The 27990-nt window shown below is 39.9% G+C and overlaps 1 protein-coding gene across 1 annotated transcript in view; it reads left to right on the top strand.

The window, feature by feature from the left end:
* Window positions 1-3935: 3935 nt before the first annotated feature.
* Window positions 3936-27990, top strand: part of LOC109408900 (uncharacterized) — a 71249-nt gene continuing 47194 nt past the window's right edge. The window contains exon 1 of the mRNA XM_062851992.1: window positions 3936-4738. Coding sequence (XP_062707976.1) covers window positions 4727-4738 — 12 coding nt within the window. The 5' untranslated portion in view covers window positions 3936-4726. The remainder of the gene's footprint in view (window positions 4739-27990) is intronic.

Consider the following 27990-nt stretch of genomic DNA (forward strand, 5'->3'; position numbering starts at 1 on the left):
GTTGCAAGCGCGTACCGTACCGTGTCACACGACGCTCTCTGTGTCATTACTGGTATGGTGCCCATCAGCATTCTTATCAGTGAGGACATGGAGTGCTTCGAAATGCGCGGCACAAGAGGCATACGCAAGACTGTCAGGATGGCCTCTATGGTCAAATGGCAGCGCGCGTGGGACAGTTCCACCAAAGGAAGGTGGACCCATAGGTTGATACCGAGGGTAGATAGTTGGATTAATAGGCGCCATGGGGAAGTTTCATTCCACCTGACACAGGTCCTTACAGGTCATGGTTGCTTCCGACAGTATCTACACCGTTTCGGGCATGCGGATTCTCCCGAATGCCCAGTGTGCAATGGTTTAGAGGAAACGGCGGAACACGTTTTGTTCGTGTGCCCGCGTTTTCGCACAATGCGTGACCGCATGCTTGCCACATGCGGGGAGGACACAACTCCGGACAACTTGGTCCAGAGAATGTGTAGGGATGAGATTAGCTGGAATGCCGTTTCAACGGCTATCACCCATATCGTCTGGGAGCTACAGAGGAGGTGGCGCGTGGACTCGGAGAATGGCTAGTCCAGATGCAATACAAGAGGTGGTCCAGGGGTTCGAAGTCGGCTTCGTAGGTCATACCGGTGCCCTGCGGTCGAGATCGACCCTTACAGCGATTAAGTGGCCGCGGAGAGGAAGTCCCGGTAGCGGTGCTGTCGTGGCGTCAGTCTACTGGGTTGGATCTGAGCCCGCGGTTGGAAAGGGGTCCCCGGCAAGGGTCGGGGTAGGTGGGACCCTGCTGTCTGCAACCTACGGATGCATCTGATAAGGCCTGAAGGGTAGTGATACCCTTGCCTTCAGCAGGTCAGATCGGGTTGCATGTGGGCATCAGTTCTTGATGTCCGCTCAGCAGTAGGGCGCGGGCGGGTTTGACCCTGCCCGCCTTCCGAGGACAAAGGGAGTGGCGAGGACCACTCGATAAACTGGCTAAGCGCCAGCAGGCTACCGTGATGGACTCTCCAAAGCGAGTCATCGATGTTCGTTGCTGCTAGGCTACGGCAGCTAACCTTGAGGGTGCGATATGCACTAGCCCCTCTCTGAAGCAATACCTTCTTGGTGGTTCCGGAGAGACGTAGGGTTTGGCGACCATAGGAATGTGTTTTAGTGGGTCGAGGAGAGAGTAGTCCTGGCTTCTACCGGCATTGTAGAAGACGGCCTCAACCCCACACTACCCTAACCTTCCTGTTAGGGTGTCTGATGAGCAAATTTATCCCCCTATGGTTTAGAAGGAAAAAAAAAGGCGCATATATGACTTATTTTCATTTATTGATCTGCTGTTTAGGTGCATTTCAACTGTCTATTGCTTACCTGAGTAGCAAGGTGTCGCATGAATCAAGAACTCCTCCACGTATACAAACAGAATATTATCTAGCTATAACTCATAAAACACTGCAGGTCAAGTTTAGAAGGGCACGTGGTAAAGATGTCGGAAAAACTATATGCGAAGATCATATCCAGTACAGTATATCCCATAAAGAATGCGAACATTTTTTTTTCGTTTTCGAATATTTTTTTATGCAATATTGATAACACAGCGTAACAAAAATAAACTTTTTGTCTGTCTCAAGAGCAAACTTATGTGTCTCCGAAGGATTTTGGACCGCTGAATCCGAATCCGGGCTCAGATTTGCTCTAATACGTCACAATTTTGAGTTATACCTCAATTTATAGGGCAAAATATGCGATTTTGGGCTTTTTTGACTGCAAGCCATTAAGCAAGGAAATATTTTTTTCAACCAATTAAAAGGAAAACTGGCCAATTAACATCTAAATTAACGACTCATGCTAAATATTTCGTTTTACCAAATCGAATTTGATAGTTTTAAGCGATTTATGTTAGGTACGATATTTCCCATACAAGTCATCCTCCAAAAGTTGCATGCAAGTTTTCATACTAACATAAAATGCTTAAATCTATCAAATTTGATTAGGTAAAACGAAATATTTTGCATGAGTCGTTAATTTAGATGTTAATTGACCAATTAACCTCTTGATTGCTTAAAAAATATCTTTCCAAGCTTAATGGCTTGCAGTCAAAAAAGCTCAAAATCGCATATTTTGCCCTATAAATTGAGGTATAGCTCAGAATTGTGACGTGTTAGAGCAAATCTGAGCCCGGATTCGGATTCAGCGGCCCAAAATCCTTCGGAGACACATAAGTTTGCTCTTGGCCGATACAGCATTTTGAGGGGTGACCCCAAACTTTTGGTCGATGACATCAAGGTTTAATTTACTTAATAACTTTTTTTTCTAGATTTTTTAGCTAAGTTCTGTAAAAAGCAGTTGAAAGCTAATAGAAAATGGGTCATATTACCGCTCTCATCTTAAAATTTGGTCGACCCAGCTTCCAGCGACACTGCCGTAAGTTTATATTAATTTTTTAGAAAATTTGGCAACTTTGGGTTAAGTTTACATACAATTTTTTTTGAAAAAGTTTCTTTTAAATCATGTTCAAAGTTTCTTTGACTCATTATCTTTTGAATGAAACCTAGGGTTTTGAAATCGGATGCAAATTGGCGGAGATGTGGGCCTGAAAAAATGACATGTTTTTGAGGGGGTGACCCCAAGCTTTTGAACGGGAGTGTAAATCAACCGACCAGGTCATTACGTTCGATTTGTCGGACGCTCAACTTCAAACTGATCTTTGTTTCACTCATCGGTACATTTCTATTGATTTCATAATAGGGGTTTCTTACAATATCGAATTGTATATTTTAAATTTCAACATGTATAAGATAGATCAGCTGTTTGAAAAAAAAATTAAAAAAAATGTTTGCTAGTCAATGTCCCATAATTTAAAATACAGTAAATTTTCTTACTTGTCCAAATCACTAACGGACGTCTAAATACCTTGCCTAGCTATGAAAGTGCTGTTCTTGAAATAGAATTTAATTAGTGGAGCGGACCTGGTGTGATGGTTAGAACACTTGACTATCACGTCGAGGACCTGGGATCGAAACCCACTCCCGACAAACTCGCAAAATGTGAGTTCTTCCTTCGGAAGGGAAGTAAAACGTGGGTCTCGAGATGAACTAGCCTAGGGCTAAAAATCTCGTTAAAACAGATAAAAAATAATAATTTAATTACAATACATTGAATAAAATTACAGCCGTCAATTGTCCTTTGACGTGTGGACGTTTTCCAGATCCTTATGTTCAACATTTTTTTTTTCAAATGTTTATGATTAAAATCACTAAATGTTTCTACGCCATTGTTAAATTTGTACCCCGACTATGTAATCCAATAGATAAATGCATGGTTTATCGATTGGAAGCAGGTGAACAATGTCTTCGAATACTTTCGCATTTTTTTATGGGCCATACTGTAAAGTACCAAGGAGAACTGGACAAATGAAAATAACATGAAACAATATCCCTTTCGTGACGAACATGCACAATTGTGCTGTTAAGGAATAACAATTTTGAATAGTTTATTTTATTTAGTCTTTGTGAAATGATGTGAATTGTTTTAATATTTGAGAACTTATTTATACTTGCTATACAAACTATTGTTTACGTTCCATGCAAGATTTACAACAACAAGTTAAATAAAAACTCAGCAAAAATTGGTAAAACATGAAAATGTTTTATCTGTCACAGATTTTGTATATTAGATTTTTCTACATAAGCAAAGTTATTAATCTAAATGCCGAAGAACAAGTGTTGATTTATTCAAAATTCTAGAGCCAAAGTTGAGATATTTCTATAAAAAATTCACTCGCTTCATCTGGAAAGGGATATATTTATGAAAACAACCGCAAAATTAGCCACCTTCAAGCTTAAGGTATCAACACATACAGGCAGGCTTTGTCCCAGTTGGGACGTTACACCAAGAAGAAGAAGAATCAACTCATTCAACTTTCAAACTGAGCCCCTCATTCTGTACCGTTTTATCCAACTGCTTCATGGGCTTTACTACATTCGTTGTTCGAAAATCATGACTGCTCATGGTGGAACTTCAGATAAAATTTTCTCATGCTCGAAACCATTTGCCCTACCTTTGCTCCTGTTTATCAAAGACCTGTGATCGATCAGTGGAGAGCAATTTGCTTCATTCTGGTGGCTGATTTATAGTGTCGAGGGTCCGGAAAAGTGTTGGAACTGTGAGCGCTCGCGGTACGGATTAGTTTGCGATAGTTGGTAAATCGATGCTTCCCTGATCGAGCAAGAAAATTCGTTTTCCTTCCTTACGACGGGGGCAGGTTACTTAAGAATTTTCAAAAGGAAATCCTTACGAGCAAAAAGTTGAAATCGGTACCCACTGCGATTGCGCCGGAAAGCGAAAAGTATCCGTGAGGGAGAATTGGGCTGAAAGTTGGGAGCCACCAGCAGAAGCTGTGGGCCGAGGAAATCGGATATTCGAAACGGATTTAATCGATCGTCTTTTGAAAAAAGAGAGAGAACACATAGGAGATGGCAGCTACGTCGAATGAAGTGATACGTAGGAGTTCGTGAAGAAAAGAAAAAAGGCCATCCTGAGTGAACGACGACATGGAGGGTGTTTTCAGTGTTACAAAGTTGTGATTACCAGTTGAACAGAACGAAGCAGCGGCTGTAACTGCAAGGAAATCAACTGTGCCTCGATTAATGGTACGGTAGATGTCGTATTTACTGAACTTTATTAATGCAGCAAGGGGGCTCAGGCAAGCGCCCCCGAAATTGTTCATTTGAGGCATGTCGTAATGGCAAGAGAGGTAGGTGTATGCATTTTCTTCCCAACATCGGAACAAATATTTCGAAAACATGCCGAATGGCGATTCCTATCCCGAAAGTAATGTCTACTAACGTTTCTACAGAGTGGTATTGTTGAAAATATCGAAGCTATTATAAGTGTATAAATATGTGAAAACGGTGTCCTCATAGTTCCACCCATAGGGAAACTAAGAAGAAGAGAAAAATCAGTACTCTTCGAAGGAATTGTATTCACTACAGCATAGCTCAATGTGCTTAATTGGTGGATTAATAAATTGAGAATAGAAAAATATTAAAATTAATTTTTGAGTGTGAAGAAAGTTTTACAAATCGGCCAGTTTTTTAACATCGACAAATTATACATTTAAGAAGAATAGTCAATCAACAGATACATGTCGTTAACCCTTAACCGCCCGGGACGATTCTTTCTGACTTCAAATGGCTCGTTCTCCGAAACTAGGGCACCAAATTGCATTCGGTTTGAAGTATCATCAAGGGGAAGAGTGTAGCTTTACAATGGTTTGGCGGGGATCCCCCTATGACCCTCCCCCCTTTTCTGCGGGGCGGATCTAGGTGTGGCATGATCCGTAATATTACCATATGATCATAATTTCGACTGAAAAACAGCATGATATTGTCATTGTTAGTGACAGATTATTCTAAACATGTAATTTCGGACCTGATTAGGTCACCCGGTCATCCGGTGACCTCGGAACAGGTTCTGGGGACCTTGGAATCTCCGGTAGAAATGGCCATTTTTCGATTCTAAAAGAATCCCATCATGCGACACCTCAAATTTCGCAGAATGCCGCGCGTAATCCAGTAAAACAAAGAAAAACTTTATTGATCGATTCTGGTCACCCGCTGACCTCGGAACAGGTTCTGGGGACCTTGGAATCTCCGGTAGAAATGGCCATTATTCGATTCTAAAAGAATCCCATCATGCGACACCTCAAATTTCGCAGAATGCCGCGCGTAATCCAGTAAAACAAAGAAAAACTTTATTGATCGATTCTGGTCACCCGCTGACCTCGGAACAGGTTCTGGGGACCTTGGAATCTCCGGTAGAAATGGCCATTTTTCGATTCTAAAAGAATCCCATCATGCGACACCTCAAATTTCGCAGAATGCCGCGCGTAATCCAGTAAAACAAAGAAAAACTTTATTGATCGATTCTGGTCACCCGCTGACCTCGGAACAGGTTCTGGGGACCTTGGAATCTCCGGTAGAAATGGCCATTATTCGATTCTAAAAGAATCCCATCATGCGACACCTCAAATTTCGCAGAATGCCGCGCGTAATCCAGTAAAACAAAGAAAAACTTTATTGATCGATTCTGGTCACCCGCTGACCTCGGAACAGGTTCTGGGGACCTTGGAATCTCCGGTAGAAATGGCCATTATTCGATTCTAAAAGAATCCCATCATGCGACACCTCAAATTTCGCAGAATGCCGCGCGTAATCCAGTAAAACAAAGAAAAACTTTATTGATCGATTCTGGTCACCCGCTGACCTCGGAACAGGTTCTGGGGACCTTGGAATCTCCGGTAGAAATGGCCATTTTTCGATTCTAAAAGAATCCCATCATGCGACACCTCAAATTTCGCAGAATGCCGCGCGTAATCCAGTAAAACAAAGAAAAACTTTATTGATCGATTCTGGTCACCCGGTGACCTCGGAACAGGTTCTGGGGACCTTGGAATCTCCGGTAGAAATGGCCATTATTCGATTCTAAAAGAATCCCATCATGCGACACCTCAAATTTCGCAGAATGCCGCGCGTAATCCAGTAAAACAAAGAAAAACTTTATTGATCGATTCTGGTCACCCGCTGACCTCGGAACAGGTTCTGGGGACCTTGGAATCTCCGGTAGAAATGGCCATTTTTCGATTCTAAAAGAATCCCATCATGCGACACCTCAAATTTCGCAGAATGCCGCGCGTAATCCAGTAAAACAAAGAAAAACTTTATTGATCGATTCTGGTCACCCGGTGACCTCGGAACAGGTTCTGGGGACCTTGGAATCTCCGGTAGAAATGGCCATTATTCGATTCTAAAAGAATCCCATCATGCGACACCTCAAATTTCGCAGAATGCCGCGCGTAATCCAGTAAAACAAAGAAAAACTTTATTGATCGATTCTGGTCACCCGCTGACCTCGGAACAGGTTCTGGGGACCTTGGAATCTCCGGTAGAAATGGCCATTTTTCGATTCTAAAAGAATCCCATCATGCGACACCTCAAATTTCGCAGAATGCCGCGCGTAATCCAGTAAAACAAAGAAAAACTTTATTGATCGATTCTGATCACCCGGTGACCTCGGAACAGGTTCTGGGGACCTTGGAATCTTCGATAGAAATTACCATTTTTCGATTCTAAAAGAATGCCATCTGGATGAATTTCTGGATGAATTGATGAGGAATTTCTGAAGATGTTCATGGATGAATCCATGGAGGAATTCCTGAAGAAATTTCTGAAAAATAAATTCTGAAGAAATTCCTGGAGAAATGCCTAGAGCAATTTCTCGAGAAATTCCAAGAAAATTTCCTAGAAGACTTCCGGGATTTTTTTCTTTAGAAATTCCTGGAAAAAATCCCTGGAGAAACTTCTGGAGGAATTTATGGAGGAATTCCTGTCAGAGTTCCGGGAGAAGCTCCTTCAGGATTGTCTGTAGGAATCCGTGGAGGGGTGAAAATCTTGGAGGAACTTTGGCTGGCAGAAATTTCTTGAAAATTTTCTGGATGAATCCCTGGAGGAATTCCTTGAGGTAATTCTGGAGGAATTCATCAAGGAATTTCTCCTGTAACCCTTCCTGAGGATTTATCTGGAGGAATTCCTGGAAGTATTTCTAGAGGAATTCCTGAATGATTTTCAGGAGAAATTTTTGGAGGAATTTCTTGAACAATTTCTGGAGGAATTACTAGAGAAATTTCTAGAGGCATTCTTCGAGGAAATTCTGGAGAAATATTTGAGGTTTCCTTGAGGAATTTTTGAAGGAATTCCTAGAAAAATATATGTACGATTTTTTTTTTGAGGAATCCTGAAGATATTCTTGAATGAGTTTCGGGAGAAAAGTCTTTAGGCTTTTGAGGAATCCGTGGAGGAATTCCTTGAGGAATCCCTAGAAGAAATCTGGGAGGAATTATTGCAGAAATTTATAGTGGATTTTCTAAAGAAATACCTGAAAAAATCCCTGGAGAAATTCCTTGAGGAATTTATGGAGAAATTCCTGTCAGAGTTCCGGGAGAAACTCCTTCAGGATTTTCTGTAGGAATCCATGGAGGGGTGGAAATCTTGGAGGAACTCTTGCTGGCAGAAATTTCTTGAAAATTTTCTGGATGAATCCCTGGAGGAATTCCTTGAGGTAATTCTGGAGGAATTCATCAAGGAATTTCTCCTGTAACCCTTCCTGAGGATTTATCTGGAGGAATTCCTGGAAGTATTTCTAGAGGAATTCCTGAATGATTTTCAGGAGAAATTTTTGGAGGAATTTCTTGAACAATTTCTGGAGGAATTACTAGAGAAATTTCTAGAGGCATTCTTCGAGGAAATTCTGGAGAAATATTTGAGGTTTCCTTGAGGAATTTTTGAAGGAATTCCTAGAAAAATATATGTACGATTTTTTTTTTTGAGGAATCCTGAAGATATTCTTGAATGAGTTTCGGGAGAAAAGTCTTTAGGCTTTTGAGGAATCCGTGGAGGAATTCCTTGAGGAATCCCTAGAAGAAATCTGGGAGGAATTATTGCAGAAATTTATAGTGGATTTTCTAAAGAAATACCTGAAAAAATCCCTGGAGAAATTCCTTGAGGAATTTATGGAGAAATTCCTGTCAGAGTTCCGGGAGAAACTCCTTCAGGATTTTCTGTAGGAATCCATGGAGGGGTGGAAATCTTGGAGGAACTCTTGCTGGCAGAAATTTCTTGAAAATTTTCTGGATGAATCCCTGGAGGTAATTCTGGAGGAATTTATCAAGGAATTTCTCCTGTAACCCTCCCTGGATTTTTTTTTCAGGAATTCCCCCAGGAATACCTCCAGTAATTCCTCCAAAACCTCCTTCAGGAATTTATCAAGGAATTTCTCCATAAACTACTCCAAAAGCTCCTTCAGAAATTCCTGAAGAAATACAACCAGGAACTCAGAAAATTTTCTAAAAAAATCGACTAGTAATTCCTTCGGGACCCTCTGTAAACCCCTCCAAAAGTTCCTTCAGAAACTCCTCCATAAATTTCTCCAGGAATTCCTCCAGGTATTCCTCCAAAAAATCCTCTTAAAATTTCTGCCAGAATTCCTCCAGAAAGCCTCTGAAGGAATTTTTGAAGGGGTTTATGGAGGGTCCCGAAGAAATTATTTAACAAAATTTTCTGGAGGAATCCCTGGAACCAAACCAGTTTTCTTTGTTCTATTGGAGGTATTCCTGGTGGTATTTCTGCATCCATCATGGTATTCCATCATGCGACACCGCAAATTTCGCAAAATTACGAGAGTAATTCAGTAGAACCAATAGCTATACCACATGTACCACATAAACACCTAGTCTAGTATACGTGGTCATCCGGTGGCCACGGAATAGCTTCAGAAGCCCTTGTGGTTTCCGGTACAATGTAAAAAATAGCATTATGCGCCATCGTAATGTGTTTACAATTTTGTGCGTAATGCAGTAGTATTGAGATAATTGAGTTCAGCCGATTCTTATTGTTTTCATTTTTTGCATGAAATAGTATCATAGAGCAATGTAAAGTACTTTGAAATACCTTACCTTACCTTACCGGTCAGGCTAAGGCCGGGGTGGCCTCTGCTGTACATAGTAGCCGCCTCCATTCCACTCGGTCCATGGCTGCTTGTCTCCAGTTCCGCACTCTGCGTAGGGTCCGCAGATCGTCCTCCACTTGGTCGACCCACCTAGCTCGCTGCGCTCCACGTCTTCTTGTACCGGTCGGATGACTCTCGAGAACCATTTTAGTCAGGTTGCTATCCGACATCCTGATGACGTGACCCGCCCACCGTAGCCTCCCGATTTTCGCGGTATGGACGATGGTTGGTTCTCTCAGCAGCTGATGCAGCTCGTGGTTCATTCGCCTTCTCCAAGTCCCGTCTTCCATCTGCACTCCGCCGTAGATGGTACGCAACACCTTCCGTTCGAAAACTCCAAGGGCGCGTTGGTCCTCTGCACGTAGGGTCCATGTTTCGTGCCCATAGAGGACGACCGGTCTAATCAACGTTTTGTAGATGGTTAACTTCGTGTTACGGCGAACTTTATTCGATCGTAGAGTTCTGCGGAGTCCAAAGTAGGCACGATTTCCTGCCACAATGCGCCTCTGAATTTCTCTGCTGGTGTCGTTGTCGTCGGTCACCAGTGAGCCCAAGTACACGAATTCTTCAACCGCCTCGATTTCATCACCGTCGATATGAATTCGGGGTGGCGGGCGCGGTGATTCCTCCCTGGAGCCCTTTGCCATCATGTACTTTGTCTTCGACACATTAATGACTAATCCGATTCGCCTGGCTTCACTCTTTAGTCGGATGTACGTTTCCGCCATCGTCTCAAATTTACGAGCAATAATATCAATATCATCGGCGAAACCAAGCAGCTGAACGGACCTCGTGAAAATCGTCCCACTCGTGTTTATACTCGCTCTTCTTATTACACCCTCCAAAGCAATGTTGAACAGCAAGCACGAAAGACCATCACCTTGCCGTAACCCTCTGCGAGATTCGAAGGGACTCGAGAGTGTCCCTGATACTCGAACTACGCACATCACTCGATCCATCGTCGCCTTGATCAACCGTATCAGTTTATCCGGGAATCCGTATTCGTGCATAATCTGCCATAGCTGTTCTCGATCGATTGTATCATACGCCGATTTGAAATCGATGAACAAGTGATGTGTGGGCACGTTGTATTCGCGGCATTTCTGCAACACCTGGCGGATGGCGAACATCTGGTCCGTTGTAGCGCGTTCACCCATGAATCCAGCCTGATATTGCCCCACGAACTCTCTTGCAATCGGTGATAGACGGCGGCATAAAATTTGGGAGAGTATCTTGTAGGCAGCGCTCAGTAGTGTGATCGCGCGGTAGTTTCCGCAATCCAACTTGTCGCCCTTTTTGTAGATGGGACACACGATACCTTCCATCCATTCCTCCGGTAATACTTCCTCCTCCCAAATCTTGGTAATGACCCAGTGTAGTGCTCTCACCAGTGCTTCTCCACCGTATTTTAGAAGCTCGCTTGGTAGTTGATCTGCTCCAGCGGCTTTGTTGTTTTTCAACCGGCCAACCTCCTCCTCAATCTCTTGAAGGTCAGGGGCCGGAAGTCTTTCGTCCTGTGCACATACTCCTAGATCTGTTACCACGCCACCTTCGGTACCTGCAACGTCGCCATTGAGGTGCTCATCGTAATGCTGCCGCCACCTCTCGACCACCTCACGCTCGCTCGTGAGAATATTCCCGTGATTATCTCGGCACATGTCGGCTTGTGGCACAAAGCCTCTGCGCGAGCGGTTCAGCTTCTCGTAGAACTTTCGTGTGTCCTTAGCGCGGTACAGCTCTTCCATCGCTTCGCGATCTCGTTCTTCCTGCTGGCGCTTCTTCATCCGGAAGACTGAGTTCTGCCTGTTCCGCGCCTGTTTGTAACGTGCCTCATTCGCTCTCGTACGGTGTTGCAGCATTCTCGCCCATGCTGCATTCTTCTCGTTTTTCAACTGTTCACATTCGCCGTCGTACCAGTCGTTTTTGTGATTCGGAGTCGCGAAGCCTAGTGCTGTAGCCGAGGTACTACCTATGGCGGATCGGATGTCCCTCCAGCCATCTTCAAGTGTAGCTGCGCCAAGCTGCTCTTCCGTTGGTAGGGCCACTGCTAACTGCTGCGCGTAGTCTTGAGCCACTTCTACGTTACGAAGTTGCTCGATGTTGAGCCGCGGCGTTCGACTTCGACGCGTGGTGATAACTGTCGAAAGTTTTGAGCGCATGCATACAGCGACTAAGTAGTGATCCGAATCTATATTCGCACTGCGGTATGTGCGGACGTTGGTTATATCCGAGAAGAATTTACCGTCGATTAGAACGTGGTCGATTTGGTTTTCTGTTTGGTGGTCGGGTGATCTCCAGGTGGCTTTGTGGATATCTTTGCGGGGGAAGAAGGTGCTTCGGACTACCATACCACGGGAGGCTGCAAAGTTTACGCATCGCTGGCCGTTATCATTCGATACGGCGTGCAGGCTGTTTCGCCCGATTACCGAGTACTTTGAAATACTATTTTGTATTTATTTTTATTTTGAAATCAATCTCATTTTTCGATTGGGCATGTTTATAAACTGTAGAGTTAACATAGAAGATACGCGGACATCACTTAGTGAAATGTTTTAAGCCTGTGAATATAATTTTTCAAGAGTGCTACTGTTGAATATGACGTCATGTTATTCATTGTTGTTGTTGTAATCGTGATGTCATGTTCTTTTGGGTATAGATTTTGACAGTTCGTTTGGATACAACGGATTCATCTTCGCGGATCTATGTTTACTCTACTTTCAATATTTTTTACGTTATCTTCCATTATTCTTTTTATAGAATTTCTCTATTTGTTACTATGGTTCGAGTAAAAACTTAATAAATGAAGACTTTTTATTCTGCTTTTATTTATGCTTATATAAATGCTTTCTCTGATTATTTCTCTTTACATGCCGAACATACGTAATACGTCCTCTCCTCACTGCAATTTCGGCAAACAATTGCATTACAGCTGCAGCATAGTTTATTTCCCCACGATATTCGTCGCTTAGAACACTTTTCGCATCGCCGGCTCTTCTTTAGGTCTGCAGGAACCTTCAATAATTTCTCCCCAGTTACAATGCATCCCTTGCAAATTATCAGATCTTCGGAAGTACAATGATCTGTACACATATCTGTAGCGCAGCATTTACAAGATCGTTCTGCCGACTTTTTACATAAATGGCAGATTTGGACAAAGCGATATGACTTGACAAAGTTTGAAATATCATTTGCAAGTTCCGGTGGAAGATGACCAGTTTCCAAACGATCTCTCATATTAGGGAGCGTAAGCTCTTCCGCCAGATGCTGCAAAAAATCCGATCGTCGTTGTTTCGATTTCTTATTCCATTCAGGGTTTACTGTCGTGAAAATTACAAACGAATTGAGACATGCAATGTCTATTATCTCCATGAAGATTTTCTTGCTCCATACTCGACTTCGTCGCGATACAGAGGTGCTTCGAGTGAGCTGATCGCCTACATCCACCGCACCTTTCGTCCTGTTGTAGAACTCTATAATCTCCGGTTTTCCAGTCTGCTTCATCTGCTCTACTACTTGTTTAGTTGATAGAATGACAACCGGCTTCTTCCCTTTCTTGGAGTAGTACGATAGGAGAGTTTTTTGATCATTATGCCCCACCAAACTAGTGCCTGGCTCCCGGTCTTTGGTTGCAAGGAACTCAGGAGGAATTGCAGGCTTGTTGGCTCGCATCGTTCCAACGTAAAGGAGCTTGTCATTCCACAAGTCATCAACAAGGTCGGTACTTGTGAAGAGGTTGTCGGCTGTTACTTCTCGATAAGTACCTCTGAAAGGCGCAACCAGATCCTTTACAACCCTCATTCCCTGTCCTTTTTCTGGGACATTGGCTACCTTTCCAGTATACACTTGCATTAGATGCACGTATCCTGAGGAAGACGCACACACCCAAATTTTTATCCCGTACTTTCCGGGCTTGCTTTTTATATATACCCGGAAAGGACACCGTCCTGAATAGGATAAAAAGAAGAATACATATATATAAATATTATGAATGAAACTATAATGTAAACCATCATCTAAATATTTTGCATGAGAACATTGCCAACATCTGCTGAACTGTACCATTAGCAATGTAGGTAGTAGGCGTTGGATAAAGTGAAACTCAAAACAATCATTTTTCGTTATATAATGAGCAAATAATAAAGAAAAATCATTAAATCAATGTCCATCATACTAAAATCTTTCATTTATGCCCTTAAATGTTGGGATAATAGTCACAAAACGTTATCAGCCAGAATATTGTAAAGAGCTTTCCTAAAGATCATATGCTTACAAGAGTGACCCAATTACTAATACTTCCCATTTTTCAGAATTACCTTGTACATACTTTCATACTTGTATATATACAAGTATATATATATATAGAAAGAAATGCAAATTATAATGTATGCAGTTATGCTAGCAGCAGATTTTGAGTATTTATTTCATATTTACACACCAAACGCTTAGAAAAAAAAATCAGCATAACTAATTGCTGTTTTTTCTGCTATATTTAGCTGGAATCCAGCAAAACCTTGTGCCCCATCATAAATTGCTGAATATTACAGAAAATTGTGCTGACATTCAGTAACTTGTATTACTGGATGCATTGATGCGACAAATATCATCCAAAATTTGCTAGGTAATCAGCTAAAAATATTTTGGACAATTTCTTTAAAATACAGAAAATGTATAATAAATTCGTTGGGATAGTTGATTTCAAATATTACGCCTATAAAAAAATATATTCTTAGACAGACAGTTTTTTTTTCTTGTGAAATGTTTCGAAAATGAATATAAACAATTCTACAACTATTTTTAGCAAAGACAATAACGAGCGTCATTATATAGGCACACAAAAAAAGCGATGTAACCGAATGAAAAAATCTTCTATTTATTATATTTATTATATTTAGATGATGGTTGGAAAATAGAATAATACAACTTCTCACCCCTGAAAAGACACAACCGCTCATCGATCGTTAGATTGCATGGAGGGACATTGTTTTGTAGGCAGTTATGTACAAACATATCTGAGACAGCTCGAATCGGTTCCAGTTTATCGTTTGACTGTTTGAACCGCTCTGGACGTGTTCGGACATCATCAAACCGTAGAGTAACATAGATGTCCTTGAACCGGTTCTTTGATATCCCAAGTTTGTAAAAACCGATAGACCACGCTTGATTCGAACTCCACATGGTGTCGATGTTCAAGTGGTTCTGGTGGTTTCGGCCAGCAGCAATCAATATCCCGACGAACGCCCACATCTCATTTGAATTCACAGGCTTCCATTTCTGATTTTTTCCGGAAAAATAACGATCGCCGTAAATATTAGTGCAGCGCACCACTTCATCGATCATGTCTTCAGTGATAAATGCTTTGAATGCTTGGGAAACGGTTTTCAAATTCTTCAAATGGTCCGCAGGCCCAGACTTCGAATCATCGAACTTACCCGGCTGCTTCCGTTTGTGAGGAATGTTGGTTGACCAACGCATGCCATTTTTTCCAACAAATGACGAAGTTGATTTGCTGATGCCAAAAAGATTTTCATTGAAACTCCATTTCAAAATCATTTGTTGATATTTACTTACTTTGAGAATTCTGCATCACTTTCGTCGGTGTCAATATCGGAAATTGTGCAATCACTACAATTATCATCGTCTTCATCGCTAAATTCGTATAAAACATTTTCATCCGCCATTTCAACTTATTTCAAATTTCAAAAAGTCTTATGACGAAAGATGAATGCGCACTGAAAGCAACCAAAATAATCAACAGTAGTTGTAGTTACTGCTGTACTGTTAGGCGTGAAAGATCACAACTACAAACATTATACCTCACGCAAAATACTACACTCACACAAACAGGCATGCCGCTTGAAGTTTGTAACCACGTCAACATAATACTATTGCTTGACTTGAATGCCATGATAAACCACGTGATCATTTTTTTGGGACTTTTCAAACCCCCCCCCCCGCGTGGTCATTTGTCCATACAAAAATTTAAATTTGTCCATACAAAATGATCATTGGCTGAACACCCCCCCCCCCCCCCCCATGACCACGTGGTTTATGGACAGCCCCTAAGTTGAATTCATTGCACTATATAAATACAAAGATTGGGGCTTATACATATTTGGCAACATCAAATTACCAACCTTTGAACGCACATGCTTGCTTATTTTTGTTTTTGAATACATATATGAGGCAAGCTTATTTGCATTAGTATATAGCGAGTACAGCTTCTATTGATTGATGCACTAAGCGAAAAAAAAAGAAGTTTTAGAAATAACGTAGAAGTTTCGATCAATTGCAAATGTGTATTCCATAGTATGTAAGTTTGTGCTGGTTATACAACACTATTCACTATATGAAACAACAACACGTTTGCATGTTGATATTGCTTGGTAACGAAAGATCGCGTGACTGGAAGAGTTATTGCATATGATAAAAAAAAAACATAGGACGGCCGTAGATATAATAATATTTACAAAGATAAGTAAAGCATTCAAAATATGATTGGGTGTAATAATTCGCTTTATAAATGTAAAGTACTTTACATTGCTCTATGATACTATTTCATGCAAAAAATGAGAATAGTAAGAATTGGCTGAAGTCAATTACCTCGATTCTACTGCATTACGCACAAAATTGTAAATACATTACGATGGCGCATAATGCTATTTTTTACAGTGTACCGGAAACCACAAGGGCTTCTGAAGCTATTTCGTGGCCACCGGATAACCACGTATACTAGACTAGGTGTTTATGTGGTACATGTGGTATAGCTGTTGGTTCTACTGAATTACTCTCGTAATTTTGCGAAATTTGCGGTGTCGCATGATGAAATACCATGATAAATGAGGAAATACCACCAGGAATACCTCCAATAAAACAAAGAAAACTGGTTTAGTTCCACCAGAAAATTTTGTTGAATAATTTTTTCGGGACCCTCCATAAACCCCTCCAAAAATTCCTTCAGAGGCTTTCTGGAGGAATTCTGGCAGAAATTTTAAGAGGATTTTTTGGAGGAATACCTGGAGAAATTTATGGAGGAGTTTCTGAAGGAACTTTTGAAGGGGTTTACGGAGGGTCCCAAAGGAATTACTAGACGATTTAAAAAAAAAAAAATTCTGGAGGAATCCCTGGATGAGTTCCTGGTTGTATTTCTGCAGGAATTTCTGAAGGAGCTTTTGGAGTAGTTTATGGAGAAATTCCTTGATAAATTCCTGAAGGAGGTTTTGGAGGAATTACTGGAGGTATTCCTGGGGGAATTCCTCGAGGAATTCCTGAAAAAATCCAGGAAGGGTTACAGGAGAAGTTCCTTGATAAATTCCTCCAGAATTACCTCCAGGAATTCCTCCAGGGATTCATCCAGAAAATTTTCTAGAAATTTCTGCCAGAGTTCCTTCAAGATTTCCACCCCTCCACGGATTCCTACAGAAAATCCTGAAGGAGCTTCTCCCGGAACTCTGACAGGAATTCCTCCATAAATTCCTCCATGAATTTCTCCAGGATTTTTTCCAGGAATTTCAAAAGCAATTCCTCCAGGGATTATCCATGAATTTCTTCAGAAATTCCAGCACAAATTTCTCCAGGAATTTCTTTTTTGGAGTTTTTTCCAAAAACTCCTTCAAGAAGTCTCAAATATTATTCCAGAAATTCCTCAATAAATTCTTCAAGGAGTTCCTCCCGTAATTGTTCCAGGAATTTCTCCAGAGATTTTTTCAGGTATTTCTCCAGAAAATCCACTAGAAATTTCTGCAAGAATTCCTCCCAGATTTCCTCAAGGGATTTCTCCAGGAATTCCTCCACGGATTCCTCCAGAAAACCCTAAAGACTTTTCTCCCGAAACTCATTCAAGAATATCTCCAGGATTCCTCAAAAAAAAAATCGTACATATATTCTTCTAGGAATTCCTTCAGAAATTCCTCAAGGAGTTCCTCAAGGAAACCTCAAATATTTCTCCAGAAATTCCTCAAAGAATACCTCTAGAAATTTCTCCAGTAATTCTTCCAGATAATTCTCCATAAAAAATCCTATAGGAATTTTCGCCAAAAATCCTCCAAAATTTCGTCTACGGATTACTCTAGAAAATCCTAAAAAAATCCCGGAAGTCTTCTAGGAAACCCCCAGAACCTGTGCCGAGGTCACCGGGTGACCAGAATCGATCAAAATTATTTTTCTTTGTTTTCACATCTCCACGGATTCCTACAGACAATCCTGAAGGAGCTTCTCCCGGAACTCTGACAGGAATTCCTCCATAAAATCCTCCAGGAGTTTCTCCAGGGATTTTTTCCAGGAATTTCTAAAGGAATTCCTCCAGGGATTATCCATGAATTTCTTCAGAAATTCCACCACAAATTTCTCCAGGAATTTCTTTTTTGGAGTTTTTTCCAAAAACTCCTTCAAGAAGCCTCAAATATTATTCCAGGAATTCCTCAATAAATTCCTCAAGGAGTTCCTCCCGTAATTCCTTCAGGGATTTTTTCAGGTATTTCTCCAGAAAATCCACTAGAAATTTCTGCAAGAATCCCTCCCAGATTTCCTCTAGGGATTCCTCCAGGAATTTCTTCACGGATTCCTCCAGAAAACCCTAAAAAATTTTCTCCCGAAACTCATTCAAGAATATCTTCAGGATCCCTAAAAAAAAAAATCGTACATATATTCTTTTAGGAATTCCTTCAGAAATTCCTCAAGGAAATCTCAAATATTTCTTCAGTAATTCCTCTAGAATGCCTCTAGAAATTTCTCCAGTAAATCCTCCAGAAATTGTTCAAGGAATTCTTCCAAAAAATCCTCCTGAATATCCTTCAGGAATTCCTCTAGAAATACTTCCAGGAATTCCTCCAGATAATTCTCCATAAAAAATCCTATAGGAATTTTCGCCAAAATTCCTCCAAGATTTTGTCTACGGATTACTCCAGAAAATCCTAAAAAAATCCCGGAAGTCTTCTAGGAAATTCTCTTGGAATTTCTCGAGAAATTGCTCTAGGCATTTCTCCAGGAATTTCTTCAGAATTTATTTTTCAGAAATTTCTTCAGGAATTCCTCCATGGATTCATCCATGAACATCTTCAGAAATTCCTCATCAATTCATCCAGAAATTCATCCAGATGGCATTCTTTTAGAATCGAAAAATGGCCATTTCTACCGGAGATTCCAATGTTCCCAGAACCTGTTCCGAGGTCAGCGGGTGACCAGAATCGATCAATAAAGTTTTTCTTTGTTTTACTGGATTACGCGCGGCATTCTGCGAAATTTGAGGTGTCGCATGATGGGATTCTTTTAGAATTGAAAAATGGCCATTTCTACCGGAGATTCCAAGGTCCCCAGAACCTGTTCCGAGGTCAGCGGGTGACCAGAATCGATCAATAAAGTTTTTCTTTGTTTTACTGGATTACGCGCGGCATTCTGCGAAATTTGAGGTGTCGCATGATGGGATTCTTTTAGAATCGAAAAATGGCCATTTCTACCGGAGATTCCAAGGTCCCCAGAACCTGTTCCGAGGTCACCGGATGACCGGGTGACCTAATCAGGTCCGAAATTACATGTTTAGAATAATCTGTCACTAACAATGACAATATCATGCTGTTTTTCAGTCGAAATTATGATCATATGGTAATATTACGGATCATGCCACACCTAGATCCGCCCCGCAGAAAAGGGGGGAGGGTCATAGGGGGATCCCCGCCAAACCATTGTAAAGCTACACTCTTCCCCTTGATGATACTTCAAACCGAATGCAATTTGGTGCCCTAGTTTCGGAGAACGAGCCATTTGAAGTCAGAAAGAATCGTCCCGGGCGGTTAAGGGTTAATTGAACATTTAAGAAATTCGATGTATTACAGCTTCGATTGTGTTCAATTACTTATTTATTAAAGCATCGGTTCACGACGGGTTTCGAAATTCAGAGCCGTCTCGGTGGTGTGGATAAGAAAAGTGAGTTATAAATTTGATCAACATTGGACATCGAAAAGAAGCAAAATTAGATTGACATGAAGTACGCGAGGACGACCGTATGTAGGAGTGTTGTAGATAGAGAATGGGTGAGATGCCATGTGTAGGTATGCACACCGCCTGGAGTAGGTGTGCGGTTGTTCTCCCACTTGAACTCCGTGGAGCGGGAGAAAAACAAAATCTCGCGCATGCGACTTCAGGTGCGCGATTAATCGTCCCTTCAATTAAAAGGATGTGCTGTCAACTGGTGTGTTCCGCCCGACAGATGTGTGTACCAGTGACATTTAATCAAACATGCATTGGAATGATTGCTCAATGAATGGATTGCGTCAAAATATGGGTGCATATTCAGTTTTTACGGTTAACATTCATTCTAAATTCTAATCTAGGCATAGACATAGATAAAAAACGTTACATGACATGTTTTCAGTTAACATTTTTCAAACAAATCAGTGGAATAAGTTCTAGATCCAAAGTACATGAACATTCTTCTATTCTTATTTTATATGAATACCGTCTTACCCCGCTCGTTCGACACGTTTTAATTCGACACTTTTTAATTCGTACCCCGCTTATTAGACACATGTCGAATTAAAAAGTGTTGAAATGTCACAGCGATGTACACTGTAAATGCAAAACAGTTTAATATTGCGCTTATACTCGTACCCGCAGTAGCTCCTCTTGCAGACGCTAATTCCGGAAGTTCTGTTTTAATGCTATTTGACGCCCAAACCGCATGGAGATCAACCAGAATCGACTGAGGATGGCAACAATCGTAAAAAGAACGAGCTTTTTATTCGCACCACCGCAATATCTGTGGAAATTATGTTTCATAACAAATCCGGAAATCAAAACAAAAACAAAAATAAAGTTGCCAAATTTCAATGAGCATCGTGGTGTAGGGTGACCAGTTTGTCGAATTAAAAGTTTACCCCGGTTATTCGACAACAGTCGGTGTCGTATTAGCGGGGTAATACGGTATAACATGAACAGGCCAGATGATGGTTTTACACATTCCAAAGTTTAGTAACATTAGTTTTTCTGGTTTTCTAGAGATGGTCGCGTGTAGCAGTGTTTTTTTATGATCTTTAGTGGTATCTGATTCAATTAAAGCCTGTATCCGCAATAATCGGGACACAGAAATATAGCTGTCACTTTGCAATAAATAAATTAAAATTGCTCATATTTGGCCTGATAATATCTTAAGATATGTTAATTTCACCTGCAAAATTTCATGTGAATCGGTGCAGTACTTTTTGTTGTAGCAATGAAACAATACAACGCGCGCAATCGAATTTTGTACAGACCCTGGTTTAGCTTGTCAACGCTGTAACTTTTAAATTTGATAAAGGAAATGGCTGAAATTTTGAATATAAACCTCTCAATCTACTTTACTTGCATAGACAAAATTTCAAAAAAATCGATGCACTATCAACAATTTTATAGTCGAAACATATAATAGGACTGGACGTGATTTTAGCCCCTCAGACAACAATTAGTCAGCACCCCTTATTGACATGAAACATGAAACATGAAACATGTTGAAACATGTTCACTAACACTATCCCCTATCAACAGTAACTACCAATCAAATTGATAAAAGTTGATGAAATTTTGCAAGAAAGTGTCTCTATAAGTATCATAACTGCTTACGAAATTTCATAATTATCCTTACAGAACGGCACCTATTATGCAAATGAAAATTGGTCGTGATTGTACAAAATCTTAAAAACCACGCCTGTTTGTTTCTCATCCACAGTTAAAAGTAATGCATCGATTTTTATGAAATTTTGCACAAATAGTAAACATACATTGAAGAGTTCTCAGTTAAGTTTTGGCCAGTTTTAATCGATTCAGTACAGAGTTACTCATTCTTCCGTGTCCCGATTATTGCGGATACAGGCTTTATTACATTCATAGACACTTAATCTAGGTGTTCAGTGTATTATTACACACTGTCATCCTAATTAAAACTATTAGACCGTTACAAATATTTATTTCACTTTTTGTCCCACCACTCTTAGGCGAGATGAGGGAAGATAAAAAATAAAGTATTTAATCTGAAAAATAATAAAAACTCATCGGATTTGCTGAAGAATTTTCCCCAAAGCCCGATATTTTGAATTTTTTTTTATCTGCCCCCTCAAAATGTAAAGCCCATCCACAAATTTTTGGAGGGGGAGACAAAAAGTCAAAATTTAATTTGTATCACCATTATCAGTATTTATAAATAACATATTACATATAATTTGCTATGGCAATTATGTTTCTAACAGGTTTTTTTTCACCTGCGTGTCGGAATTTTTTTTTCAACTTACCCCTCTAACCTAACTTAAACTGAAATATAAAAAGCTAATCGTAGCAATAGAAGATTGCCAGGATTTGTGACTAAAATTTGCTATGATTTTTGTTGGCATCTGTTCCAATGTTCAATATTGTAAAATGTATGCAAAACATTAGTGCTATACCAGGGACAGTGAAGAGAATTATCAGGCAAAAGAGGCAGCAGCATTGCAGAGTTTACCGACTCGAAGTTACCGCTCGAAAATCACAATGCAAGCCTTAAACTCGTGGTGCACGATCTTTGTCCTATTCTGTTCAAGTTAGGACAAACCTATGTCGCATTGGGTAGAATGTCGCAACTAATTCAGGTTGCGACATTGTCGTTATTGTTGCGCGATGGTTAAATTTTGATTCACTGACCAGGGAGGCAACTTCAAAATCATTTTCAAAATTTTATTCTGAATCATCTGAAGTTGCTTCTTTCTGGTATTGCAACAACCATATTGAGACAGCGTACAACATGGCTGGTCTGAAAATTTGTTTATAAATTTAAAAAAAAATATTTTTGCGGCACAGTTTTGATTGAAGTAGGTATAAACCCCTACCGTATTTATTGCACTAAGTTTGAATTCTTTCTACGTGTTTTTTAAAGTTAAGTTTTTATCTAGTAAGAGTCCTAGATGCTTCACTTCATCCGATCAATTTATTGAAGTTTCCCTCTAAATAAAAAAAATATATCCAAACTTTTTTGCAATCTGTTACAAATGACACGCAAACTCCGCCCCTTGGCTGAGATAAGGAGTGTATCGGAAATTAACTATAAACATTCAGGATGTTCTATCTCGAAGCATGTTTGGTCTTATCATTTCGGTTCTTCTATCAAATCTTCACAATATAGTCAAGTTTAGAACAGCCTGAAAAAATTTGAAAAATGTTTAGCATTATTGAAAACATTGTAGAATGAATAAATCTCACAAATTAAAGTTTTGGACAAATTGTTGTTTTTTAAAGATTTTTCAGCATTTCAATAACCTGTACCGAATAAAACTTGTACGGCGAAAAATCCAAAAAAATATTAATTATTGTTAGCAGTTATGTACACATAACATATCACCGAACACCAAATTAAAAAAAAATATTTATGATCGAAAAACCCTCAACATTTAAAAAATGGCCTATCCTGAAAAAACACTAATTTTTTGTCGAACTTTGACAGTCTGTTTTAAATAGCTTCAAAGGTTCAATTCCATTCTCTACTAAAGCTACCTCGCCGATAAGTTTAAAAACATTTCCAATTAAAAAAAAATAAATTATCAATTTGATGTATTTTTTATTTGCGTAATCGTGCTTTGAATGAGCATCAAAAAATTGGGTCCCTGAAAAATTACCTTTTTTCATTTTTAAGACTTGCGCTAAAATGGAGTCGATTTTTTTCTTGAAAATAATTTTTTACCTATATTATGAGCAATCTGGGAAAGAATATATTTGCGCTAAAATATTTTAAAAAATCAAAAAATTTTCCATTTTTTCCGCAATTTCAATTTTTTAAGAGGTGTCCAAAATTTCAAGATCATGCGTTTAAACTTTGAGATTGATGTCCATGTAAAATAATTATTTTTACTAAAGCAAAAGTGCCATTCCTTTTTATAAGGATTTATATAGTACCTCCAAAAATAAAATTATTTATAACTCGAATAAATTATTTTTTAGGATGTTTTGAACATATATAGTTAATTTCCGATACACTCCTTACCCGTATCATCTGCATTTTTGACATCCCTGTGGCAAAACAGGTAAGTCAGAGGTAACAATATTGTATAATATTGGTCCCAGTATGCTGCCTTGAGGAACACCAACTTTGACAGGTAATCTATTTGACTTGGAATTTTGATAGTTTACCTGAAGTGTTCGATCGGATAAATAATTCTGGATTATTTTAATAATATATGGTGAAAAGTTGAAATTTTTAAATTTTATGATTAAGCCAAACTTCAGGGCCCATATAGCCGAGGTGGTAAACGCACGGGTATTCAGCATGACCATGCTGAGGGTGACGGGTTCGATTCCCGGTCGGTCCAGGATCTTTTCGTAAAGGAAATTTCCTTGAGTTCCTTGGGCATAGAGTATCTTCGTGCCTGCCACACGATATACACATGCAAAATGGTCATTGGCAGAAGAAGCTCTCAGTTAATAACTGTGGAAGTGCTCATAGAACACTAAGCTGAGAAGCAGGCTTTGTCCCGGTGAGGACGTTACGCCAAGAAGAGGAGAGAGAGAGGAGAGGATTAAGCCAAACACTATCGAATGCTTTTTCCATGTCAGTGAACTAACCTTCAGTGTTATTGGAACGAATAAAATTCGTTATCCGTAAATGTTGATGAGTTGTCGAATGTCCTTGGTGGAATTTGAACTGCTCATTGGCAAAAATAGATTGTTTTTTCAATGTGAATCATCATTCTATTGAAAATATTTTTTTCAAAAAGTTTACTGAAAGATAACAGTAAACTAATAGGGCGATAACTAAAAGCTTCGGCAGGATTTTCGTCAGGCTTCAAAATTGGAACTACTTTGGCATTTTTCCATTTTTCAGGAAAGTATGCTAACTGAAAATATTTGTTAAATATTTTAACCAAAAATGATAAGCAACCTTCTGTAAGTTTTTTGATGAGAATAAAGAATTCCGTCATCACCCGGAGCTTTCATATTCCTGAACTACCTAATTATACACACTCAGTTGAGCTCGGCTAATTTTCATTCTTTTGCCGAGATCCGCGCAGCCGTGCGCTCGGCTATAGCAATATAACTGAGATATCAGCAAAACATTAAGTTTATTCATAGCAGCACCCGTCGGTGCCGCTTTCATCAAACATCAACCGTCATGCGTTTACCCGAGATCAGCACAACCGATCTCAGCATTTTAAGTTTCTAGATCTCACTTCGTCCAGATCAGTGCCCAATGAATTGTCGATAATGTTCATATGATTGAGAATGCGGACAACCTGATGTTCAATTGTACTAGTGAGACCTGTACTTTAATTGTGCACACTGTTTGGCAAGTTTTTGTTTCTCAATTCTGTGGAACGTTTTTAATATCCTTCTGAAGATCCTGCCAAATAGCTTTCAACGCAAGATCTCTAATTCGTTAGAATTGTCTTCTCCTCGTGTTTTTAAGACGGATCAGAAGTTTTAGATCATCGTCAGTAATAACTGAGTCGAATTTGGCTTCACACTTTGGTACCGACGCGTCTCACGCTGCGACTTTGGTAAAAGTCAAAGTTTCGAGGGCATTGTCAATATCAAAATGTGTTTCCAAAGAAACATTAACATCTAAATGGCTAGCGATGTATGTTTTATATGTATCCCAGTCAGCTCTGTGATAATTGAAAGTAGAGCTGACGGGATTAAAAAATTTAAGTGTTACAGGAAGGTGGATAAAGAGAGTTCAACTGTTGCGATATATAGAGCTACTAATTCGGCACTGCAGTCTTGGGAAATTAAAACGAAAGTCTTTGATTTTTCCCAACGTTTCGACTCGTGTTCGAGTCTTCTTTAGGACATACCAACTGTAGCCACTTTTAGGATAATATGTGTAATCCCGAGCAGAAGGGAATAGCAACAACATAATAAAATGTGTTATCTTGGAAAAATAACTGAGTAGCGGAAAAAGTTATTTTCATGTTATTTACATAACATATCCTGTTATAAACTTGTCTGTCATAAGCGGCAAAACAACAAAAATTATAACAAAAAAAATGTTCCTGGAAGACCTGTTTAATAACATGTTTTGTTAGTTTCAATAACAACTTAATAACAACGATTTTTTAAAATATTTCAATAACTAATTTTGATATGAATACGTTATTGATAACAATCTGAAAACAAAATTAGATTTTTTTTGCGGATAGGAACTCCTCCAAAGTCCCATATGCTTTCAATGGGATACGCAACAATAGGATCTATTGTTAAATGATTCACTCATAATTGGGACGCTATTGTTGTCGCAAGCGATTTATTATCAAAAAAGAGAGGAACAATAGTTTTCGTTTATTTTTCAAACAACTTACGAAGAAAAACTACCGTCGTTTTGAAAGCCTTTATTAGGTGGTTCATTGTGTATAAGATTAATTTACATTATTACCTCATTGATTAGCACATTTATTCAAGTGAATCTAAGTGGACTTGATGCAGTGAAATCAATAAAAATAAAATGTCTCAAAATAATCAATGGAGTTCTTGATGACTCATTTTTTACATTTTTGTCGAAAATGTGTTGCTCGTCGTTGAATTCCACCAGTTGATCCAAAATGTTTCATAAAATGGCTAACATTCTATTACACTCTCTATTTTCGTATTCATACCTAACTGAAACTGGGACAAAAAAACAGGTATACTTTTTAAAGTGCTTATAAAACAAAAGGCTGATAAGTTGTCACTGTCACAGTTTAACGTAATGTCAGTAAGAAGAGGAACTGATGACAAAATAATATTTTCTCTTACAGTTCCTCACGGAATGCTGTGAACAACGAAAATCTCGAATGGTGTAGTTTTGATTGCAAAGCTAGTTATGTTGTAATATTAATGATCAAATATTTGTACAGTCTCAATAACACAATAGTAACTGAACTTAGGGGCTGTCCATAAACCACGTGGTCATTGGGGGGGGTTCGGCCAATGACCATTTTGTATGGACAAATAAACAATTTTGTATGGACTAATGACCACGCGGGGGTGGGGTTGAAAAGTCCCAAAAAAATGACCACGTGGACCACCCCCCCCCCCCCCCGCGTGGTCATTAGTCCATACAAAAGTTTTTATTCGTCCATACAAAATGGTCATTGGCCGAACCCCCCCCCATTACCACGTGGTTTATGGACAGCCCCTTATGATCCCGGATTGGTTGTGAGTACCATGTCTTTGTAGCGAGTTCTTTCGGAACCTCGACAAGATAGCAACATTCTGTCTTCGGCAAAGTTGTTCAGAACAACAACCACTTCCTGGTGATGGATTTCATAGTTCCGAATTTCCACCACCACGTGGCGCTAGTGTACATAGTAACTTCCGGTACGACTTTGGTGGGATATAGCACGAGATTGAAGCCAGATAGGAAGATGCGATCTTCGGCAAAGTTGTTCAGTACTACGAGTACTCCCAGGTGATAAAGAGCATAGTTTAAAATTTCACCACTACGTGGCGCTAGTGTACATAGTGACTTTCGGTACGACTTTGGTGGGATATAGCACGAGATTGCAGCCAGATAGGAAGATGCGATCTTCGGCAAAGTTGTTCAGGACTACGAGTACTTCCAGGCCATGTAGAGCATAGTTCGGAATTTCATCACCAAGTGGCGCTAGTGTACATAGCTATTTCCATTACGAATCTGGAGGGAAATAGCACGAGATTGAAGCCAGATAGGAAGATGCGATCTTCGACAAAGTTGTTCAGGACAACGAGTATTTCAAGGCCATGAAGAGCATAGTTCCAAATTTCACAATCACGTGGCGCTACTGTACATAGCTAGTACCGGTATGATCTTGGCGGGATATAGCACGAGATTGAAGCCAGATAGGAAGGTGCTATCTTAGGCAAAGTTGTTCAGGACTATTAGGTGATGAAAAACATATTTCGGAATTTCACCCCCATGTGGCGCTAGTGTACATAATTACAGTCGAGTCTCTTAATAAACGAATTCCTATTAAACGGACTCCTATTAAACGAACTCCTACTAGACAGGGGTGAGCGTAATAGGAGACTAAGAGCTTATGGGATTTCGGCATTTTGGGGGTTTAGCCTATTATCTCGGGTGTGTTAAGAGTTAACGCAATACTTTCTTCGGCAAAGTTTTAGGGCTTGATAAGATCTACCATTTAGAACTTTGGTTCATATGATTAATTGGCAACTTGACCGCCAGAGGGATCATCAACAGTTTGATGCTAAATTGCACTACAGGAACTATATCAGGTTGTCAAGCAAACGTTACGATATGCGACAGCTCAAGACCCTGATAATTTGGAAGGATAGTGTCTTCGGAAAACTTGTTTGGTACACCAATAACTTACTGACGATGTGATGCGAAGTTCGAAATTCCTCCACTGGGCGGCGCTAGTGAACAAGTAAATTTTCAAAACCTCATACAGGTCGGACTCGATTATCCGGAGTCGAGTTCTGGCGCTTCCCAAAATAATACCTTGCAAACGGAATGCCGTAAGAAGCTAAAATTTTGACTGA

This window comes from Aedes albopictus, chromosome 2 (assembly GCF_035046485.1).
Source record: "Aedes albopictus strain Foshan chromosome 2, AalbF5, whole genome shotgun sequence".
In the NCBI taxonomy this organism is placed as follows: Eukaryota; Metazoa; Arthropoda; class Insecta; order Diptera; family Culicidae; genus Aedes; species Aedes albopictus.